The sequence below is a fragment of the Peromyscus maniculatus genome, chromosome 1 (assembly GCF_049852395.1).
Source record: "Peromyscus maniculatus bairdii isolate BWxNUB_F1_BW_parent chromosome 1, HU_Pman_BW_mat_3.1, whole genome shotgun sequence".
Classification (NCBI taxonomy): Eukaryota; Metazoa; Chordata; class Mammalia; order Rodentia; family Cricetidae; genus Peromyscus; species Peromyscus maniculatus.
The window spans coordinates 141,057,485-141,078,395 of NC_134852.1; the positions used below are offsets into that span (position 1 = coordinate 141,057,485).

A 20,911-nucleotide genomic window follows, 5' to 3' on the forward strand; every position below is an offset into this window, starting at 1 on the left:
ACCAGATCCTAACGTCTCTGTTCCTTCAAGGAGTCCTGTGGAAGGACCTGGCCACACCTGTGTCTGTTCACACTCTAGTGGGTGGGCAAGGGGCACCATGCTTTACATTTTCTAGGAGACCCTGAGGGCCAGAGGGCATAGGTGGGACATTTAAACAGAGGCAGACCACTCCCCAAAGGGTGTGCTGTTTAGTGGGGAAATGGGGGTGCAAGGACATTCCTGGGAAGACAAAACACAAGGACTGCCTTTGGAAATATGTCTTGGGGTTTACAGGAGCCTCTTTTCTCCTGATTTCTGAACCGTGCCTCAGCAAGCATTACTGAAATTGAGTGTTGGAAAAAACAACATCTCCTTGTTCTGTCCCTTGGCTTAAATTCTGAGCCTGATACTTGTATCATTTGGTTTGAAAAACTAATAATGGCTGGGATTGGAGATGTGGCACTAAAGACAGAACACTTGCCTAACATGCACAAAGTCCCGGGCTTTACCCTTAGCACTGGTTTAAAAAAAGAGATAAATAGATAAAAATAAATAAATTAACGAGGCAGTGGTGGCACATGTCTTTAGTCTCAGCACTGGTGAGGCAGAGGCAGGCATTAAGGCCAGCCTGGTCTACAGAGCAAGTTCCAGGACAGCCAGGGTTACACAGAGAAACCCTGTCTCAAAAGAAAAAAAGAAAGAAAAGAAAAAAAAAGTACATCCTCTTTCTCCAGGAATCTCCCAGAGTTTGATAGGTATCACCAGACTTAGCTTTCGTTGTTTCCTTCCTTCCTTCCTTCTTTCTTTTCTTCCTTCCATGTATATACATCTATCATGTGCATGTCTAGTGCCCACAAAGCCAGAGGAGGATATTGGAATTAAAGATGGTTGTAAGCTGCCATGTGGGTGCTAGGAATCGAACCTGGATCCTCCAGAAGAGTGGCCAGTGCTCTTAATCACTGAGCCACCTCTCCAGCCCCCACTCTTGGGTTCTAACTGAAGCAGTCATCATGAAGCAGTCATGACCGGAACTGTGTGTGAAGAGAGCTGGGCCACCTCTGCTCAGCTTTCCACACCTCTGCTATACCTTCTAAGCCTCGCCTGGCTGGTGGCAGTAGTCCTGTGAATCACAGGCTTTATCGTGCATGTCTTTGGTCAGTGGCTTATTGAAAAATATTGCTGTGGTTTTACAGATTCCTGACTTCCTTTCCAATATCTTTTTTTCTTCTGGCTCAGAGGACTTCACCAGCTCAGAGTCCAAGATCACTGCAATCACCTGGGAACAGTCAATCTCTACAGAAGCAGCAAGGGGACTCTCCTGGAACCGGTGCTGGCAGGTAGGGACCCAGCTCTGTAGCATGGGCAGATGCAGCCTGCAACACGCTCCACTCACTGCTTGTTCCAGCCCTTGCTTTACTGCACTTGTGTTGGGAAATTCAGACATGTGAGAAGTCCTCAGGGATGTGCTTTCAGACCCATGATTCATGGAACACTCTGTGGCTGGCTTGAGCCTGCGGGGAGTGGAGAATTCATAGCTTTTCTGGCCAGAGATGAAATTAATAACCGTACACTTCTATTCCAGCAGTGTTTCAAGTAGTTCAGCTTCCAGATCAGAACTAAAAATGAGAAAGAGTGAGGCTTCCAAGGGGCTTAATATGTGGTTACATGCAATGTGTAATCCAGGGTGGAGGCAGTAGAGGGGTGGCACTGGGCCCCAGAACGTAAGATCCAGGAGGCCCTTCCTCAAGCCACCCAGGGAGGCTGGGGGATAGATTCCAGAAGCCAACACAGCCACATTGTGGCCATGGCGTGTGGCCAGTCCAAGGGTAGCCCAGGGGTCAGTGGCCCCTCATCATGACCATGGCCAAGCCTGGTTTTCACGGCTCCCTAATAAACCTTTCTCTACCGAGTGTTCTGCACCCTTGAGCCTACAGGTGTTCACAAGCTGAAAGCCAGCAGACGTGAATGCTTGGTCCCCAGCAGGGACATAGGCCAAGCAGAGTGGAGTCGATGGGGGACCGATTGTGGGTTCAACTCATGAATAGGCCTTAGAGATGGTTAGTGTAACCCTCTTGAACAGCTCCCAAGAGTCTGTAATCATAGGCCTTGAAGGAACAAACACGAGCTCCTTGGACCAAAACTTTGAAATGAAGTGACCAGTCCCTGTCACCGACAGTGAAACTGGGCCACGGCATATTTTGTCATAGCATTTTCAAGCCTCCATGTACAAGGTGACAATGTTTTACTTTGGATATGTACAAGTGGTCCCTGGTGGCAGGAATTGCCATGTGGAGAGGGTGAGTGTTTCCTGGGTAGCTTGGGTAGTGGTGCCCAGAAGAAATTCTTGCTGCTTCTTGGCATGAGCATTAAGTTTCTTTAGGGAAATCATCAGATGGGGTATAGTATTTTGTTGGGTCAAAAGAGTGATTTGTTTGTTTGTTTATTTATTTGTTTATTTCTTTTATGATACACGGTCTCACTATGCAGCCTTGGCTGGCCTGGCACTCTATATATAGACTAGACTGGCCTTGAGCTCAGAACCCACGTACCTCTGCTTCTGAGGAGTGGGATTAAAGGCCTGTACCTCTAGGCTCAGCACAGGAGTGGTACTTTGCATTGACCCTCTGACCTCTGTCATCTCAGCATGGGAGCCTCCTTGTCCTCCAGATCTCTATCATCTGTTCCCCGTTCACAAACAAATAACGGGACAAGGCATTTAGTAGTCGGATCTACCCAAACGTCTAGGTTGACTCCAATGACATGGGGTACTTTTTTTTTTGGAGATCCCACACTTGGGAACCACTGCTGGCTGAGACTCAAGGCCCAGTTCTTCCTGCCTTGTCCTCAGGGAATCCCAGGGTCTCTAAGGAGACCAGGGGCCATGTTCCCAGCTTGTGTCACAGACGGATTTCTGAGTAACTGCAGCTCAAAGCTCCTTTGTTGCGTGTTCCTCAGCTTTAGTCACTTATCATTTTTCTCTTGAAGAACTGTCTCTCAAGGGCCTGGGCACTGAGCGTGAAAGAGATGGTGTGTGTCTAGGAAGAGGTAACATCCTATTCACAACTGAAAACAGGGCAGCCCTCGGGAAATGAGTGTTTGTGCCCATGCAGAGCCAGAACTCATCCCAAAGCTGCCCTGGCCCCTGGATCCTTCGTGCACTCAGGCTGTTTGTAGGAGGCAGGATGGGGTAGGGCTCCTGTGTGAGTCACAACAGCCTTGCCATCACTCAGAAGGACAGCAGTGCGATACTCACTTGCGTGCAAGTGCCAGATACCATGCCAAATGAGCTATGGCTACAAGATGACATTTTGCTTTCTTTGAACCGGTTCAGCTATGATTCTGAATCCTTAACTCTTCCAGGGTGGTGGGAATTCCCACAACTGCTGCCCTTGGGGCACTCCTTTTCGATTGATGGATGGATATAAGGTCTCTCTCTACAAAGACCTGGTTGTCCTAGATCAGGCTGGCCTAGAACTCACAGAGATCCTCCTGCCTCTGCCTTCTGAGTGCTGGAATTAAAGGTGTGTGCCGCCATGCCTGGCCTGCTGTTCCTTTTCTAAAGTCTGGTGTATTGAGGTTGCCATCTGACTTCTACTTCTCTATACCACCACTAAGACATCCATTGGTCCAGCCACTCTGTCCACTGACCACGTGACTACACTGCCTCCCTGTAACCTTTGCCACATGACCGTTCCCTTGGGGCTGCTTCCTCAATGCTCATCCACCTCTGTAGCAAGTTTCTTTGTTGGACTATCTCTGGATTACCAGCCCTCAAATAACAACACAGAGACTTATTATTAATTATGAAAGCTTGGCCTTTAGCTTAGACTTGTTTCCAACTAGCTCTTATGACCTAAGTAACCCATATTTTCAATCTACATCAGCCACGTGGCTCAGTTACCTCTCCTCAGTACAGAGTGTCGGACCTGCTCCAACTCTGATGGTGAAATCCATGTGCATAGATCTGCATCTGTGAATTCAACCCACTGTGGACAGGGGAAAATGCATTTTGTAACGAGCATATACAGATTTAAAAATTACTCCCTAAACAATACAGTGGGGCATCTATTTCCATTCTCTTAGATATAAGTAATCTAGTGAGTCATAGTATAGTAGAACCCACTCTGAACCCAGCACTTGGAGTAGAGGCAGGAGGATCACCATAAGTTAGAGGCCAGTATGGGATACAACAGAGTGTATGGTCAGACATTGTTCAAAAACAACAACCAGACAGATTTAAAAAGGAATCAAGATGATCTGAAGTATTTGGGAGAGTTCACTGTGGATTTGAGTAGTGGGGACTTGAGCACCCTTTGATTTTTGGGGAGCCTAGAGCCAGTTCTCTGCAAATAGAGAGAATGACAGAGGAAAAGGCACAAATTATTGCCAAAGAGTCTCTCTGCCCAGGCCCTTATCTCCACAGCACAAACAAGGACACAGACTTGGAGTGTTTCCTGATCTTCATTCGTGGTAGAAAGTCCACTGTTTTGCCTTAAGAACCATGCCCCTCTTTGAATTGTAGAACCAGGGCCTTATATGGCCCCCAGGGGTAGGTTCCTCACCTAGAGAGGAGCTTGTCCAACTGCCTTGCTTCCTGATTGCCACATGGTGTCACTGTTATAACAGCCCTGCATAGCCCAAACTCACTAAGTGTCCATCCCTGCCTGGACGTGGTTTCTGAGGGAAGTCAGTCCTGTGCCCCCGGAGTGAAGCTAGCTTAATCTGGGTAACACCTGTGCCTGCTCCCCATGTCTACCCAACACAGCTGGCCCGGATGTCTGCATCTGGGGCTGGTTCCAGGCCCATCAGGTCCAGGGGCCCTTCTCTCCTTAGGTACCAACAACTAAGAATGGTAGCCCTACAAAATGCAGCTGCTTTTGTCACGTGACCTTTGTAGACCAGCAGAGCTATGAGGCTGTAGTGGGGGGGGGGGGGGGAGGAAGCAGGGTAGTAGCCCCCGGCTGGGGTTTCTTTGGAGAAACCTCCACTCAGGTGGGGCCAGGCTCTTTGTGCCACAGAAAAGAGTTCAGGATTCCATAGAAAGCAAAGTCAGAGTTTAGTGAGAAACGGGTTTAAAACAGATTCAAAGGGCTGGAGAGATGGCTCAGCAGTTAGGAGTGCTTACTGCTCTTGCAGAGGACCAGAGTTCGGGTCCCAGCATCTACATCAAGTGGCTCACAACTGCCTATGACTCCAGCTCTACAGTATCATACCAGCACTCCGGTCTGTCTTCGGCAGGTACACGCCTTCACATGCATATACATACACAGAAGTAAAAATAAATCTCTCTCTCACTCTCTTTTTTTCTGAGACAGGGTTTCTCTGTGTAGCTTTGGTTCCTGCCCTGGATCTCACTCTGTAGATCAGGCTGGGGTGTTATAGAGAAGATACTCATGAGAGAAATTGTGCACATTCAAGACACAGAGACAGGATTCTCAGGAGGGACAGGTACACAGGTGACCATCTTAGTACTAGTTAGAACTAGTTATACAGGAAGATACTGGTGGCTTCTGAAGGCATTGTTCACAGAGTTGCTTTCATAGTTGCACTTATTTATAGGGGTGTAGATATGCCATGGTACACTTAGGAAGGTCAGAGAACAATTTGTGGGCGCTGGTTCTCTCCGACCATGTGGTTCTCGGGGATCAAGCTCACTCATGTCACTGGGCCTGGTGGCAAGTGCCTTTACCCGCTGCATCTCCTTGCTGGCTCTATTCACAGGATTCGTAAGGAACCCCCCCGCCCTTCTTTAATGAGAATGAGATTATAGGGTAGTTTCTCAGATACCCTGGACAGGATTATAGTCTGGTTAAAAAAAATAATAACTCAAAAGGTCAACGAACTCCTTCCTGTAAGAAGGTCAGGAAGAAGGTAAGGCATTTGTTTTGATTGTAAACAAGGTCATCATCTCAGCAAATTACTGTTTACCGCTGGCAAGAGTGTGTGACTCTCAAAGGTCACCTGTGCCTAGGCCTCAAGCATGGTTGATGGCTAATTTTACATTCTCATGTGAAATCTGTTAAAAAAAAAATTAGTGATGGCACATGCCTTCAATGCTATCAGCAGAGACTCTGGACCTCTGTGAGTCTGAAGCCAGCCTGGTCTGTGATGTAAGTTCTAGGCCAAACTATAATCCTTTTCAGTGTATCTGAGAAACAACCCTAAGATCTCATGGTGCTCTATGGGGGGGAGGGGTAAGAAATGGTGAGTCGTAGGTGCTAAGGTTTGGGGTCAAGAACCCCCAAAGAAACCCGGCAGTTCGCTTATGAGCAACTGTGGAAATTGATCAACTTAGACACAATGAAGGAAAGACTATGAGCAGGAGAGACTAGCTGGGAAGGCCTTTATTTAATCAGGCCCCTGGTGACAATTTAATGGGGGTGATTATGGCCCCAGATCCTATGAGGTCCATGCGGTGGTTTCTATGATTTATATAGCTGTGCCCAGATAGACCAGCTCATCCCAGTGTTCTTATTTCAGTGACTTTAAACCATGTTACAGAGCAGAGGAATGGAGCAGGGCTGGGATGGACCATAGTGAATTGACTCACAGGGCGGGAAGCGGTCGTCCTCAGTCTCCCTGATTATAAGATTTACCTATGTGTTGGGTAAATAGCAACACCCATGGCCCTGTCAGTCCCAAAGCAACAGCAGCTAGGTGCTTCCTCTGAGCAGGACAGAATCACATGGACACTGGATAAACCATTCCTTTCCTAGCTGCTTTTCATAAGACACCCTCCTGCTTCAAGAGAAAACCCTTCATGTATGAGTAAAAGCAGTGTAGGGATAGGTAGCTAGGGATTTAAAAAAAAAAAAAAAAAAGAATGGGCTTCACTGAAAGGCAAGGGTGTGTCCTTGGCTGCTTTGTGCTAGGCATGAGGTCCAAGACTGAACACATCCCCATTCAAAGCAGTTCTGTGTACGCGTTTACAGATGGCCTGAGGAAACCCTGGGAGGAAAACAAGGCTCAGAGAGACTAGACGATTCACCCAGGAGGACAGGGGCGGGACACAATGGAAATTAGACGCATTCATGGTCGATGCCAACCTACACCCAGACCCATAACCACAGACTTGCTTTCACAAGGGCCTGAAAGTGTGTTGTGGTCTCCATAATTAGAACGGAAGACCCTGTCAATCCTTAGTGTCCAATTTTCCTGTAAACAAAGTCAGGTCTTAGAAGGAGAAAACTTAAAGAGATTTTAGCTGAGCTATGAGCAGCTGTGGGGTCCGTTCTTAAGGTCCCAGGTGCCTGGCAGCACACTGCACTATCTTGCCATCCGCCTTTTGCAATCTTCTGGCTCTCCTGGCTTCTGCCTAAGGGGAAGAGTCAGCCTGCCTTTGTCCTTCTGACTCATTGTTTACCTCTGGCCCGAAGGAACCCTGGAGGGGAGTGGAAGGCAGGCCAGGAACCAGCAGGCACCTTAGCGGCTGGCTGGAAGTGTCCTGGCTAAGTGGGTCTTTGCTGCTGGCTGGAAAGGAGCCTTGGGTCTGCTCTCTGTCCATCTAGGGCAACAGGCCATTTTGAGCTTTAAAAAGAGGAAGGGGAGTATTTTTCCGTCGTGAGACAATACCTATTCATTGGGACAGCCAAGAACTCAGAGGAAAGTGGACCGTAGAAAACCTTTCCTGCTTTTCCTATCAGTGATAACTACATTCAAAATGCTAGTGTCCCTCATGCTTTTCTGGGTTTGCTTTCCAGTTGTTTTCTCAAAGCTACATTTTTTAAATGTGTGTGTGTGTGTGTGTGTGTGTGTAGATATAAACACTTCACATATATACATATATACTTTTAAAATAATAGGCTATTTTAAAAATAGTTTTAGATGTACAGGAAAGTTTTGAAGATGATATAAGGGCTGGAGAGATGGATCAGCAGTTAAGAGCAGTGGACTTGAGTTTGGTACACTGCACTCACATGTACCCCCCCCCTACACACATACATACATACACACATACTTTTTTTTTTTTTTAAATCAAAGGCATGGGCCACAGTGTCTGTCTTTTAAAAGCAGTGAAAAAGAGGAGGAGGAAAAGGAGGAGGAAAACAGTATAGAAAGTCTCCAGACACTTTGCTCTCCCTCCTCTCTATGGTTTCTGCTATTGTGAATATCTTGGATTAACTGGTGTGTTTGTCCCATCATGGAGCCAATGCTGGAGCAGTATTATTTTCTCTCCAGTCCAGCGTATACACTAAGGCTCACTGTGATGCACCTGCTATGGGTTTGTCAGATGGGTGGTGTCATGTACCCTTCATTGTGATGTCATACAGAATAGTTTCCTGCCTTGAAAATCCCCTGGGCTTCACCCTAGTCATCTCTCCCTTCTCCGTCCCCCAGAACCTGGCAATTACTGATCCTCTTCTAGAAATCCCTATAGTTCTTGTATTATTTTTAAAATCTGTAGCTTCAATTCCAGCACTTAGGGACTGGTGGATTTCTGTGAGTTCAAGACCGGCTTGGGTGTACATAGGGAGATCTAGGCCAGCAAGCTAGGACTGCACGGTGAAACCCTGTCTCAAAAAAAAAAAAAAAAAATTTTTTTTTTTTTGGTATAAAATGCATACTGGTAGATATCTAAGCCTGAGAATTTGAAATGTGCATTGGTGTTTTGCCTGCATGAGGGTGGCAGGTATTCTGGAACTGGAGTTACAGTTATGAGTTGCCATGTGGGTGCTGGGAATTGAACCCGGGTCTTCTGGAAGAGCAGCCAGTGCTCTTAACCACTGAGCCATCTCTCCGGCCACCTCCAAGCTCTATTTTTGATGCAGTCCATAAAGTTTTACCTTTTCCTTTTCACTCAATCCAAGCACTTCCATCTCCTTTTCGTTCCATTTTCACTTACGGACTATTGAGAAGTACATTATTTGGTCTTCAAGTGGTTATGGGTTTTCTAGACTTCTTTCTGTTATTGATCTATAATTTAATCCTATTATAGACAGATAGATTGTTCATATTATCTGAATTATCTTGATTTTACTGAGATAGTTTTAGTGTAGATATGACCTGTCTTATAGTTGTTCTCTCTGTTCTTATAGAGGAAACTTTTATTTTTAGTAGATACTTATTTAAGCCATTGTCGTAGCACATGCCCATAGGACATGCTGAAGAGACAGAGTCAAGAGGACCACAAAGTCAAGGCCAGCCTGGGCTACCTTTGGGCTGGAGCAATGCCTCAGAGGGTAAAGTTTCTTGCTTCCAAGCTTGACAATCTGAGTTGAATCCTCAGAACCTGCATGCTGGAGAGAACTGACTTTTTCAAATCGTCCTCTGGCATACACACACAACTAAAAAAATACAGATACTATATTTAATCAGCGTTGATTGGGTCAGGCAGGATGACGGTGTTGTCAGGGCTTAAACATGCAGAATGATTTTCTGCCGACTTGTCCACTCAGTTATTAAGAAAGTAGGCATGGACGAATATCCAACTGCAGTGCATCTTCATCCGGTTCTCCAGCACCCCGCCCTGTTTTTTGTCTGTCCACTTGTTTTGTTTTTAAGACAGGGTCTCAAGTAGCCCAGGCTGGCTTTGAGTTCAATGTTCAGCCAAGAATGAACTTGAACTCCTGATCCTCCTACTTCACCTCCCAAGTGCTGGGATTATAGATGGTACAATTGCCCCAAGTAGCAATTTCTCTCTCTCTCTGTTTCTTTTAGAACATCTATTTTATTGTTATTTGTGTGTACATGCACTTGCAGCGCGCATGTGCTTGGGTATGTGGGTGCCCACAGAGACCAGAAGAGGGGATCAGATACCCTGGAGCTCGAGTTCCAGGTGGTGGTAAGCAGCCTGATGTGGGTGCTGGGAACCAAACTCGGGTCTTCTGCAGGAGCATCAAGGGCTCTTAACCACTAAGCCATTGCTCTGGTACCCCATTTCTCCTTTCTGTTCTGTTGGTTTTTGATTTTTGTATTTTGAAACTCTGTTGTTATTAGGTATATAGAGTTTTAGGAAATTTTAATATCTTCTTAAAGATTTTTATTTTTATAATTTTTATTATTATTAAATAATATTAAATATGCTTATATATTTAATATCTTAAAGATTTAATTTTTATTATGAAGTCATCTAATGCCTATAATATTCTTTGCACAAAAATCTACTTTGTCTGATACAAGATAAACAAATTTCTTTCTTGTTCAGTGTTTGTATATTATACACCTCCTCCTCTTCCTCCTCCTCCTTTTTGAGACAGGGTCTCACTATGTAGCCCATGCTAGTTTGGAACTCACTATGTAGAGCAGGCTGGCCTCAAGCTCACAGAGACCTGCTTGCCTCTGTCTTCCAAATACTGGGATTAAAGACATGTACCACCACATCCAGCCTCCACATCCTTACTTTTAACTTATTGGTACTTAAAAAATAAGCTATTAAGTGTCACTGTTGTATGTAGGCAAGATATAGTTGGGTCTTAGGTCATTAATCCACTTTGAAAATTCTAAGCCTTTTAACTAGAGGTTTAATAGTATTTAATGTGATTATTAAATGGTTGGCATTATTCCATAGTCTACAATAAATAATCTAGAGTTGTTTTCTATTTGCCCATCTCTTCTGTTTTGATTATCTTTCTGATTCTTTTTTCCTTTTGACCTAGTGACCACAGATACTTGATTTTCGTGGTTGCTTTAGGAACTATCATATGTATTGTTAGTGTATCCGGATCTGCTTTGAATGATGGGATAGCATCTCATGTACATCAGGAGCGTCTTGCAAGAGTAAGCTTCCAGGGGCTGGGGAGACAGCTCAGTGCTTAAGAGAACTTGTCTCTCCCAGAGGACCCAGGATCAGTTCCCAGCACCCACACAGCTTTTCCCAGTTGCCTGTAGCTCCAGTTTCAAGGGAATTTGATGCCCTCTTCTGGCCTCCAAGGGACTGCACGCACATGGTGCACAGACACAGTGCAGGAACATAAAAATAAATCTTATAAAAGAAAAAAAAAAAAAAGAAAAAAGCAAACTCCCATTTCGACCCTTTTGGTCTTCTATTGTTTTTGCACATTTTATTGCTGTGTAAGTTACAAAGATGGCAATCGATTCTTTTGCTTTCAACAACTACTTATCTTTTAAATGAGATTTAGAACAGGGGCAGGGTGGAGGATGGGGGAGGCTATGTGCACAGTGCCCGTTTGTTGTTCTTTGGTGTAGAATCTGATCATCATCTGGCATTCTTTCCCTCCTGGTAAAGGGCTGGCTTCCTTCAGCATTTCTTGAAAGATAAATCTGGCATAGTACTCAGGAGGCAGAGGCAGGCAGATCTCTGAGCTCCAGGTCAGCCAGGGCTACACAGAAAGACCCTATCTCAAACAACAACAATAAAAACCACAGTAAATCTATTGGTGTGTCAGTCTTTTTTTAAGACAGGATCTCCCTATGTAACCCTGGCTAGCCTGGAATTCACAGAGATCCACCTGCTTCTGCCTCCTAAAAGCATTGTACCACCACACCTGGCTGGTTGATTCTTTTAGCTTTAACTTGTCTAAAAAGTCTCTTTATCCCACCTGTTTTTCAGAAAGATATTTCTCTGAGTAAACAATTCTCAGTAGACTGGTTTTATTGTTGTGTTGGTTGTTGTTTCTCTATTAAACGCTACCCCACTGTATTTCAGCGTACATTATTTCTGATAATAAATTTGCTATCATCCTCAACTTTGTTCTTTTTTCTCTAGCTGCTTTTACTATTTTATTTTTCACCAGCATTAAGCAGTTTGATGGTGATATACCCTGGTGCAGTTTTTGTTTTTTGTTTGTTTGTTTTTGCTATTTCTTGCACATATAACAGATATTCTTGGCTATGACATAGGTTTACAGTTTAAAGTGAATTCTGAGACTTTTCGGCCTTTATTTCCTCAAAAGTGTCTTTTATTTACTGCCTTCCTCTGAGGACTCCAGTTCCACATGTGTTCACCCACAGACAGCCGTCCCACAGCTCACTAATGATTCCACGCTTCTCCTTTAGTCTCTGTCCTCTGTTTGGACATTTCTATTGCAGCATCTTCAAGTTCACTGACCTTTATCTCTTCCGTGTCGAATCTACCATTCTCAACCTCAACCGGTGTGTACTTCACTTCCCGCTGCCGTTTGCCTCTGAAAATCAGACTTGGATCTTTTTTTAATGCCTTTCATTTCTGTGTTTGAGAGGCGCAGACTTTCCTCTAACCCAGTGGACATATCAAATATAATGATCTTATTTCTGTGCAGCTGAGGATTAATCCCGAGCCCTGTGCATGCCAAGCAGGCACTCATCTCCTGGTTGTGCCCCTGGCCCTGTGGTACCTTCTATGAACTCTGGGATGGTTTTGACAAATTGCATTTTCCTTTCTTCCGTGGCTCATCTGTTTCTTTTGGCTTCTTTGCATGCCAGGCATTGTGAGCTTTAAGCTTTGGGGTAGTAGATATTTTTATATTTCTATAAATATTCTTGAACTTTGCTATGGGACAGTTATTTGGAACAGCTCAATCTTTTCGAATCTTGCTTTGGAAGATGGGGCCACTGCCATGTTTATGTGCGGGATAATTTCCCACCATAGAGACCGAGCCCTTCTTGGTCCCCTGACAGATGCTCTGTGAGCTATGAACATTTTCTACCCTGGCTGGTGGGAACCAGAACCATTCCCAGCTCTGTGTGACTCTGAGGTTCGTTCCCCAGTCATTCAGCTGGCATATATCTCATCTTAGATGATCTCTGTATGGGCATATGACAGTCGGGACCTCTCCTATTTCTAGAACTTTCTTTCTGTTCAGCCATCTCCTCTGTAGTATTCACTCTGGCCTGGGGATTCTAGCTGTCTTGGGACAGCGGGACAGTTTTTCCTTATCTGCAGGGATTGCCAGCTCTTCCCTTCTCACCTTTAGCAGTCATTCCTGTGACTGAGAACTCTTCTCTAATTAGTAATTCTTGCTATGACATTTGGAAGCTCAGGCACTCTGAAAACATTGAAACAGCCTATCCGGTTTCTAAGAAAGAAAGAAACTTGGTTTTTATCTAGAGATACAGAAAAACACCTGGCATTTGTTCTGGAAAGAGTGAGGAGGTCCTTCTAGGGGGGAAAAAAGGAAGGGGGTGGATTTGGTGGGCAAAAATTGTCTCTCTTTTCTCTCTAAAAGCTCCTTGTATCACAGGCGTGTGCAGTCCCCTGGGCCTGTTTATGGTCTCAGATGCCAACTCTGACAGCAGTTAATCTTTCCAAGATCAGCCCCACAGCTGTGCCAGTGCCGGGAGGAGCCTGGGATGTCTTTATGGCTTTGATATCAAAGCAGCTTGGTTCTCAGTAATGTGCACTCCTGGCCTCCCACTCTCCCACCACATGGGTCATAGGTCAGTGACTTACAAGGGGACAAATAAAATAGACGGGCACTGAGGTTTATTCTAAAAAGAATCCCCTAGTCACATCTTGAGCTCAATAAGCAAGTACACACAAGTGGCATCTCATTCAGAGAAGGTATCAAATTCTCTGAGTGCTCAACGGGAAGAGCACTTGCCTGGGTTTGATCCCCTAGCACTATAAAAATGGACAAACGAAAAGAACTGCAGGGCTGGGGAGAGAGCAGAGTTGGCAAATTATTTACCATGCGAGCACGAAGACCTATGTTCTATCCAGAATACACACTGGAAAAAGCTAGGGGTTGGGGGTGGGGGACTGGGGGGTGGCACATGCTTTTAATTCCAGTGCCAAGACAAGAGAATCTCTGGGACTCACTAGCCAGCCAGCCCAGCCTGCTTGGTGAGTTCCAGGTCAGGGAGAGAGCCCATCTCAAAGCAGCAAACACACAAACAAACAACTCTCTCCAAGAAAGCCAAAGCAAACCCCAAGCCAAAACAACATCAATGGCACCTGGAGAAAATACTCGTGGTTACCTCTGGCCTCCACACAAATCTGTATGCACATGTATGTCCTCATTTGTAGCCATGTACACATATACATATGCACACACCCAAGATTTTCAGTCACTGAGAGATGCTTCTGTTACATTCCTATTTTGTACAGCATTTCCTGCAGCATAAAAATTATTTCAATACACCCTGAAAGTCCTATCAAAAGACATGGAGCAACAATGCCCTTACCACAATTTCTACCCTTGTGGTAACAAGATAAAACAAATACAATTCTATAAGCAAAACACATTTTTCCATGAATGACTGGCGAGGTTTAACTTCGAATGGCTGACATGTTCATATTTGGATGAACATTCTGCCATATTCCTTGATTGGGGTTTATCAGACCTCTAAGGATTTTTCTTCAATATGAATAAAACTGGATGCTGTGGGCTGCCAAAGGCCAAGACTCATAACCATGAGGTAGCTCATTTTATTTCTTGATTCAATCATTAAAAATCTGGATCTAGATACACGTGAAGGACAATATGTGAGAGATGTGACAGACATGAGATGGTCCCAGCAGTGGGTAGCTCTTGTGTGTGACAATTCAGCCTCTGAAAGTACTAGCCCGAGTCACAAAACTAGGTCACTCTTCTATCTTCTAGGTGCCCATGGGAGAGTTGCTAAAAAACTTGGTTAAGTCGTAGTTTTTAAATTTTCTTTTTTTCTTTCCCTTCTCTGCACTAAGCTAGATGATGGATGAGTTCAACGACACCTTGATAGACAATGGATGAGCTCCATGACACCTTGATCTTGAAATGATACAAAAGTTCGCTTTGATATAAATGGTGGTACTGAGCCATGATCCAAGAACTAGGGAGACTAAGCAGAAGGAATGTAAGTTCGAGGCCAACCTGAGCTACATAGTGAAACTTTCTTGTAAGAAAGAACTGATAAGGGATGGTCTCCTGTTAGATAACCAATGCAGGGATGTGGGGGCCTGGCAACATCCCTCATGCCCACCTCACTATGGCGCCCAATCTCTGGACAAGAATCAGGGTTGGCAACTCCCAGGCCTGTTCTAACTCCCTTGCTTCTACTCCTGGCTTTTCTTTTCCAGAAAGAGCATTGGAATGTCGTGAGTAATGGTGATGACGTTATGTGGGGACATCTTTTACTCTTTTGAATTCGAATCTATGAATAGAAGCCATTCACAGACAACCGTGCTGTGTAGCTAGCGGGCAGTAAGTTACTTGCTCTACACCTTTAACTGGTGGAATCTGACAGGGAACACAGGGGCTGGGGCTCAGGCATTCTGCCTCTCCACGAGTTTTCCAAGAAGCATTTAAAAACATATTTTGCCTTTGTGGACCTCAGCTTCCCTATCTGTAAAACAAGAGGCATAGAGGCATAGGTTATAGAAATGCCGTGTCTAGGGGAGAAAAGCACTTCCCTAACCTTCAAGTGAAACGCTGATTTGAGAACATTACTAAATCCTTGATTCGAGTTCACTTGTATCTATCCATCTGTCTGTCCATATTTCTACCTATTCATCCATCTTCCCATTTATCCACTCATCCATCAATCCACCCATTTATCCATCTATATGTCTATCCATCTGCCCATCCATCTATCTACCCATCATCTACATCTATCTATCCATCCATCCATCCATCCGTCCACTCATATGTTCATCCATTTCACAGTATTATCTACTGAGTATTGCCTTATGCCAGACATTATGAGTATAGTGTTGAAAGTAGGCAAGGATCCAGCCTCCAGGGAGGGAAATTGCCATCAATCCCATGGATAACCACTGTGCCTACTACTAGGTGACCCTGTGAAAAGAGCTGTAATTTGGGAGCCAAGGCCAGAGGGACTTCACTGAGATTTCTAGGGAGAGGCAGAAAGACTCCAGGTTCCAAGGAGACCTGCACAGGTTGGAACAGGAGACAAAGGCTAGGCCACAGATGTCAGAAAACCCCACACAGATGACATTTCTAAGCCATTATTACTCTGCTTGCTGCCTGGAGTTTTTTTTAAAAAAAAAGGCAATGCAGTGGGGGGGGGGAGGGGAGGCTAGGGTGCATGGGAGAAAGAGAGCTGCATCTGTCCAGGTGAGAGGCTGGGGTAGACAGCATGAAAAGAAAACAGCTCTGGAGCCAGGCACCGCCTGGGCCTTGATCTTGCTTTGCATCCACAGTTCATCCCCTCCTTCTGGGAAAAACCCTTTCTAGGAATAATTTTCCACGAGGGACATCCCCTCTGCTACACTGCTATGTGGGTTAAATGAAATTGTAACTTGGAGTGCTTAGCATGGGCTTGACCCAAGTCAACGCTCGGTACAGGGCAACTCGCCCCCATTGCTATTTTGCTTTGTAGTTTGTTGGTCTTAATGGCCAGGGGTGCAGCAGCCATATTTACGTTCTCCAGTTAGCCTCCCTGTAGATAAGCATTGCTGTGTGTCTTCAGACCTGTGCATTTAGGAGCCTACACTGATACATTGGTTTGTACCAAGGTAGTAGGGAGCGCCTTCTCTGTGCTCCCCAATACTTGCTTAGCAAATTGATGACTATCCCTACCGCACCCTTAGCTAGCGAGCTCCTTTAGGGTGCTGTAGAAAGAGTCTGCCCTGGAAAGAAGCTGTGGTCCTTTGTCCTTTTAGACCTTACTCCCAGAGCTGAAAGGCCCCCGCTAAGGATGCTTGCTGCCCCAACTGATTGTGAGCACAGCCTTGTCCTGCACATTTCTACTCAGTCTTAAAGCATAAAAGGACTTATGTCAGCTTAATTAATGTAGAGCCCTCAGCAGACAGTTCTCAGAATTTCTCCTGCCCTTAGGCAAATCTGCTTCGGACCAGTGGCTTTAATCTGCCTGTAAGAATTGCTTCTGATGGGTAATCAAAGAGATCCCCGGTTCTGGTCTTCTGCTAAACAGACCAACCTCCAGTCTCTTATTCAGAAGGTGCTGCTGTGTGTCCCACACTCAGCAGAAGATGGGAAGATTCGTTCCTGGTTGCTCTCTGATAAGAATGAGTAAGTTTACAGGGTGCCAAAATGGTGCATTTCCAGCCCATCTCAGATGGTAATGATTTCAATCAGCCTGAAGGGAAGCCATCGACTCCCCTTCACTGGCAGTTCCTCTCAGAAGGCAGCCCTGGAAATAGCTTGCTTTGTGTCATTTTGTCATTTCCAGTGGGACGGAGGGGACTTGAAGGGGCTGCTCCTGCAGTTCTCAAGCCAGCCAACATACTCAGGAACACTATTGATCTCATCCTCTGTAAACTGTTTGACTCTGTTCATGGATGGAGCATACTGAAATGTAAAGTCCTTGTTAAAAGGAAGAGCCTCCAGGTGGGGTCACAGCAGTGATGGGAACAGTCCATCCAGCTGATGTATCATCACAGTTCTGGCTCCCTGCTGGGTACTTTCCAGAAGGCCAAGTCCACATGCTTTACTCAAACTCTAGGCAGTTTTGCACATGTCTGCCAGGGCTGGGTCAGCTGTCTCCATTGCCATTTGAGTGACCACATGGACACTGGAGTGATGTGTATCTCTCACCCTCATTTTTCTCTACTCTGCCATTGCCAGCATTGCTTTTGGGTGAGAAAATGCTGAGTCGCTTGAAACTGTAGCCGTCTCCCTCTTGGATCCTCTGGTACCCACCCATCCCTCCTCCTATGTGCGGGAATTGGCACTTAGGCAAAGATGGCTGCCATGGCAATGGGATGCACATCCCTCCTTGAAGGCTTTACTTGATGTCCCATGCAGAGGTGACTGGCTTGGCCGAGAGGCTGCAATGGGTGGAGTACAGAGCCTCCTCTCTTCTTGGAAGGTTTTGTTCTTTCAGGCAGTGTGCCGAGAGAGTAGGAAGATGTCCAACCAAGATCCAAGTCAGCCTCCCCGTTCTGTGTTCTCATCTGCAAACAGCAGAGGTAACACCCATTGCGTCTACTGCTTACTGGGTTTAATGAGATAATCTATGCCAAGCACTGACACCATTCCATCCATTCCTGTTTCAACTTGTTATTCTGAAAAGACTGAAACCTCAGCTCAAAAACACTGAAAAGAAAGGACAATAGGTGCCCAAACAAGAGATGCCCATACAAGAGATGCCCATACAACAGTTGCCCATACAAGAGGTGCCCATATAATAGGTTCCCATAGGCTTGTTTTTTGTCTACTTGGCCTGCCATGATAGACTACTGCAGACCGCCAGCTTAAACAACAGATGTATTTTTCTCACAGTGCTGGCTGCTGAAAGTCCAGAGAAGGTGCTGTGGGGCTGGTTTCTGGTGAGGCCTCTCTCCTAACTTGCAGATCCATCTTCTCACTGCGTCCTCATGTGGCCCTCCTCTGTGCGTGTGCACCCCTGCTGCCTCTGTCTCTCCACATAAGGACACCAGTCCTCCTGGATTAGGCGCCCACCCCATGATCTCATCAAACTTGTCCTCCGCATCTCCAAATAGTTACCCTGGAGCCTAGGACATCAACGCAGATTTGGGGAGACATACGGATCAGTCTGGAGCACATATTTATAAGTTGAGGGAGTTGGTGGGTAGTGTGTTATGTTGTGTGTGTGCACATGTATGTGTGGGTATGCTCACCTGTGTGAGTGTGGAGAGTAGAGGTTGGCATTGAGAGTCTTCTATTGCTTTCCACTTTAGTTCTTAATGTTTAATTTATTTTATTAAAATAGCATAATTGAAGAACAATTAGATAACTGTATCTATCTTATCAGACACAATAAAAACAAAATTAACACTCCAAATCATTACAAAACTTGTCTTCCTGGCTTTCTTCCAGACAGTGATGTGCCTAGAGACAGGATAGGGCCCACCATATTTTTGGGGAACCAAATCTCTCATGGGACTTGGAACCACTGTTTTGGTTAGACTGACTGGCCAGTGAGCTCCTGAGATCCACACGGTTCTCACCCCCTTTCCAGTGCTGGGGTGTGGGTGCTGGGGATCCAAACTTGGGGCCTCACACTTGCTTAGCAAACACGCTCCCCACTGAGCCATCCCCCAGCTCTGATCTTACCACCGCGCTTCAGTACCCTCCGCCTTTCCATCCTATGCATCCTACACGTAGGAAAGCATGTGCATTGCCTAGTATGGGACATGTTTCAGTGGGTGTGGAGAATAGAAACCGTCCTCTGATACCGTGGGTCTATGGACACATGTATGTAACAGTTATCAAAGGTTCAATAAGCATTTTTTCCCCTTAAAATAGCTTTAAAGAAAATGACTTTTTAAAGTCCTAGATGGAGCTGGAGAGATAACTCAGCAATTAAGTGTGGCTACAGCTCTTGCAGAGGACCTGGGTTCCCTACACCCATGACAGGTGGCTCACAACTACCTGCAACCCCAGCTTCAGAACATCCAGCAACCTCTTCTGGCCTCCGTGAGCACTGTGCACATACACATACCCACCCTGTCCACACATTCACATAATTTAAAAATAAAAATAAAATACCTAAAATAAAAATTTTAAGCTCTAGAAAAACTATTTCTGCTAACCTTGACTTGAGTAACTTCTCTTGATACCAGAAAATATATAATTATAGCAAGTAATAGAATGACAGCTATATAAATAACAAAAAACCACATCCTAAGAAACAGTATAGGAAACCAGAAGAAACCAGAAAGGAGCTGACTAAACCACTGCGAGTCACAAGCACATAAGCAATGTGTTCCCAATTTTGTGTCCGTCTACATCGCTTTCAAAATTAAAATGCAGCTAGGTGTGGTGGTATACACCTGAAATCCCAGGGTTTGGGAGGTGGAGGCAGGAGGATCAGAAATGTAAGGTCAGCCTTAAGGTAGTGAGTTCGAATCCAGCTGGACTACATGACACCCTGTCTCAAAACCATAAAAATAAAATAAAACAAAAATGCACTGAGAACAATAGAGAACTGAGCACCATGTTCAAATGTAGCACGCGGCGACCTGTGTTACAATAACTGGAGGGTGGTAAGATATGCCAGTGCCCTAATTCTGAGCCAAGGCCCCCAGTTCTCTGAGTGTGCCATGGTAAACTTTTTCCTCACACACTGCCTGGGTAAGCATGTTCAAGTTAGGACAAAGAGGGAGATGAAGCTATCTAGGCTGGTCAGGGGAGAAATTCCATTTAAATCACAAGTGACTTGGGGATTCTTCTTATAAATTGAAGAATCAACTATATTCAAGAAAATATTCAAGGCCATGGTGACACATGCCTTTAATCTCAACACTCAGAAGGCAGATGCAGGCAGATCTCTGAGTTCAAGGCCAGCCTGGTCTACAGAGTGAGTTCCAGGACGGCCAGGGCTACATATTGAGACCTGGTCTCAAAAACCAAGCAAACAAAAAAGAATAGCCCTTAATTTCAAAATCACAGTTTTCCTAACTTATGCCTTTCCCCCAACTACAAAAGGGTCCCAGGAATGCTTGGGACCATCCTGTAATTACCCAGAACTTGTTCACCCTGCCCCACTCTACATTTATATTTATTTATTTGTTTGTTTGTTTATTTATTAAAAGGCTCCCTGGGAAGCCAAGGAACATGTTTGCCTGTCAAGAATGAGGGCCTGAGTTAAATTCCCAGAATCTGTATTTTAAAAATGGCAGGATTAGTGTATGCTTAGAATCTGACTAATGGGGACCCAGAGAGAGACATATGCTGGGGCTCAATGGCCAGCCAGCCTGGCTTGTTTAGCGAGCTCAGGCCTGTGAGCTCATTCTGTCTCAGAAAAACGAGGCACTGGAGCTGGAGAGATGGTTGAGCAGATAAAAGTACTGGCTGAGTGAGTATGAGGACCTGAGTTGGAACCCCACAAAAGCCAGACACGTAGTACAAGCATCTGTGAGTCCATGCAAAAAAGGAAGATGGGAGCCAGGTGGTGGTGGCACATGGTGGGCCTTTAATCCCAGCACCCGTGAGTCAGAGGCAGGCAGATCTCTGTGAGTTCGAGGCCAGCCTGGTCTACAGAGCGAGTTCCAGGACAGCTAGATGTTACACAGAGAAACCCTGTCTCGAACAACCGCCCCCCCCCCCCAAAAAAAAAGGGAAGCAAAGACAGGAGACTCTTCCTGGTATATACAGCAGAAAAACAGCCAAAAGATTCTGGATCAACA

At 45.3% G+C, this 20,911-nt stretch overlaps 1 protein-coding gene across 13 annotated transcripts in view; it reads left to right on the top strand.

Annotated features, from left to right (window-relative positions):
• The window catches only part of Tacc2 (transforming acidic coiled-coil containing protein 2), a 218,500-nt gene that overhangs the window by 50,323 nt on the left and 147,266 nt on the right, over positions 1-20,911 (top strand). For all 13 annotated transcript variants that reach the window (XM_076553746.1, XM_076553760.1, XM_076553742.1 and 10 more), the window contains one exon: positions 1,216-1,316. In XM_076553746.1, the coding sequence (XP_076409861.1) occupies positions 1,216-1,316 (101 nt within the window). The remainder of the gene's footprint in view (positions 1-1,215; positions 1,317-20,911) is intronic.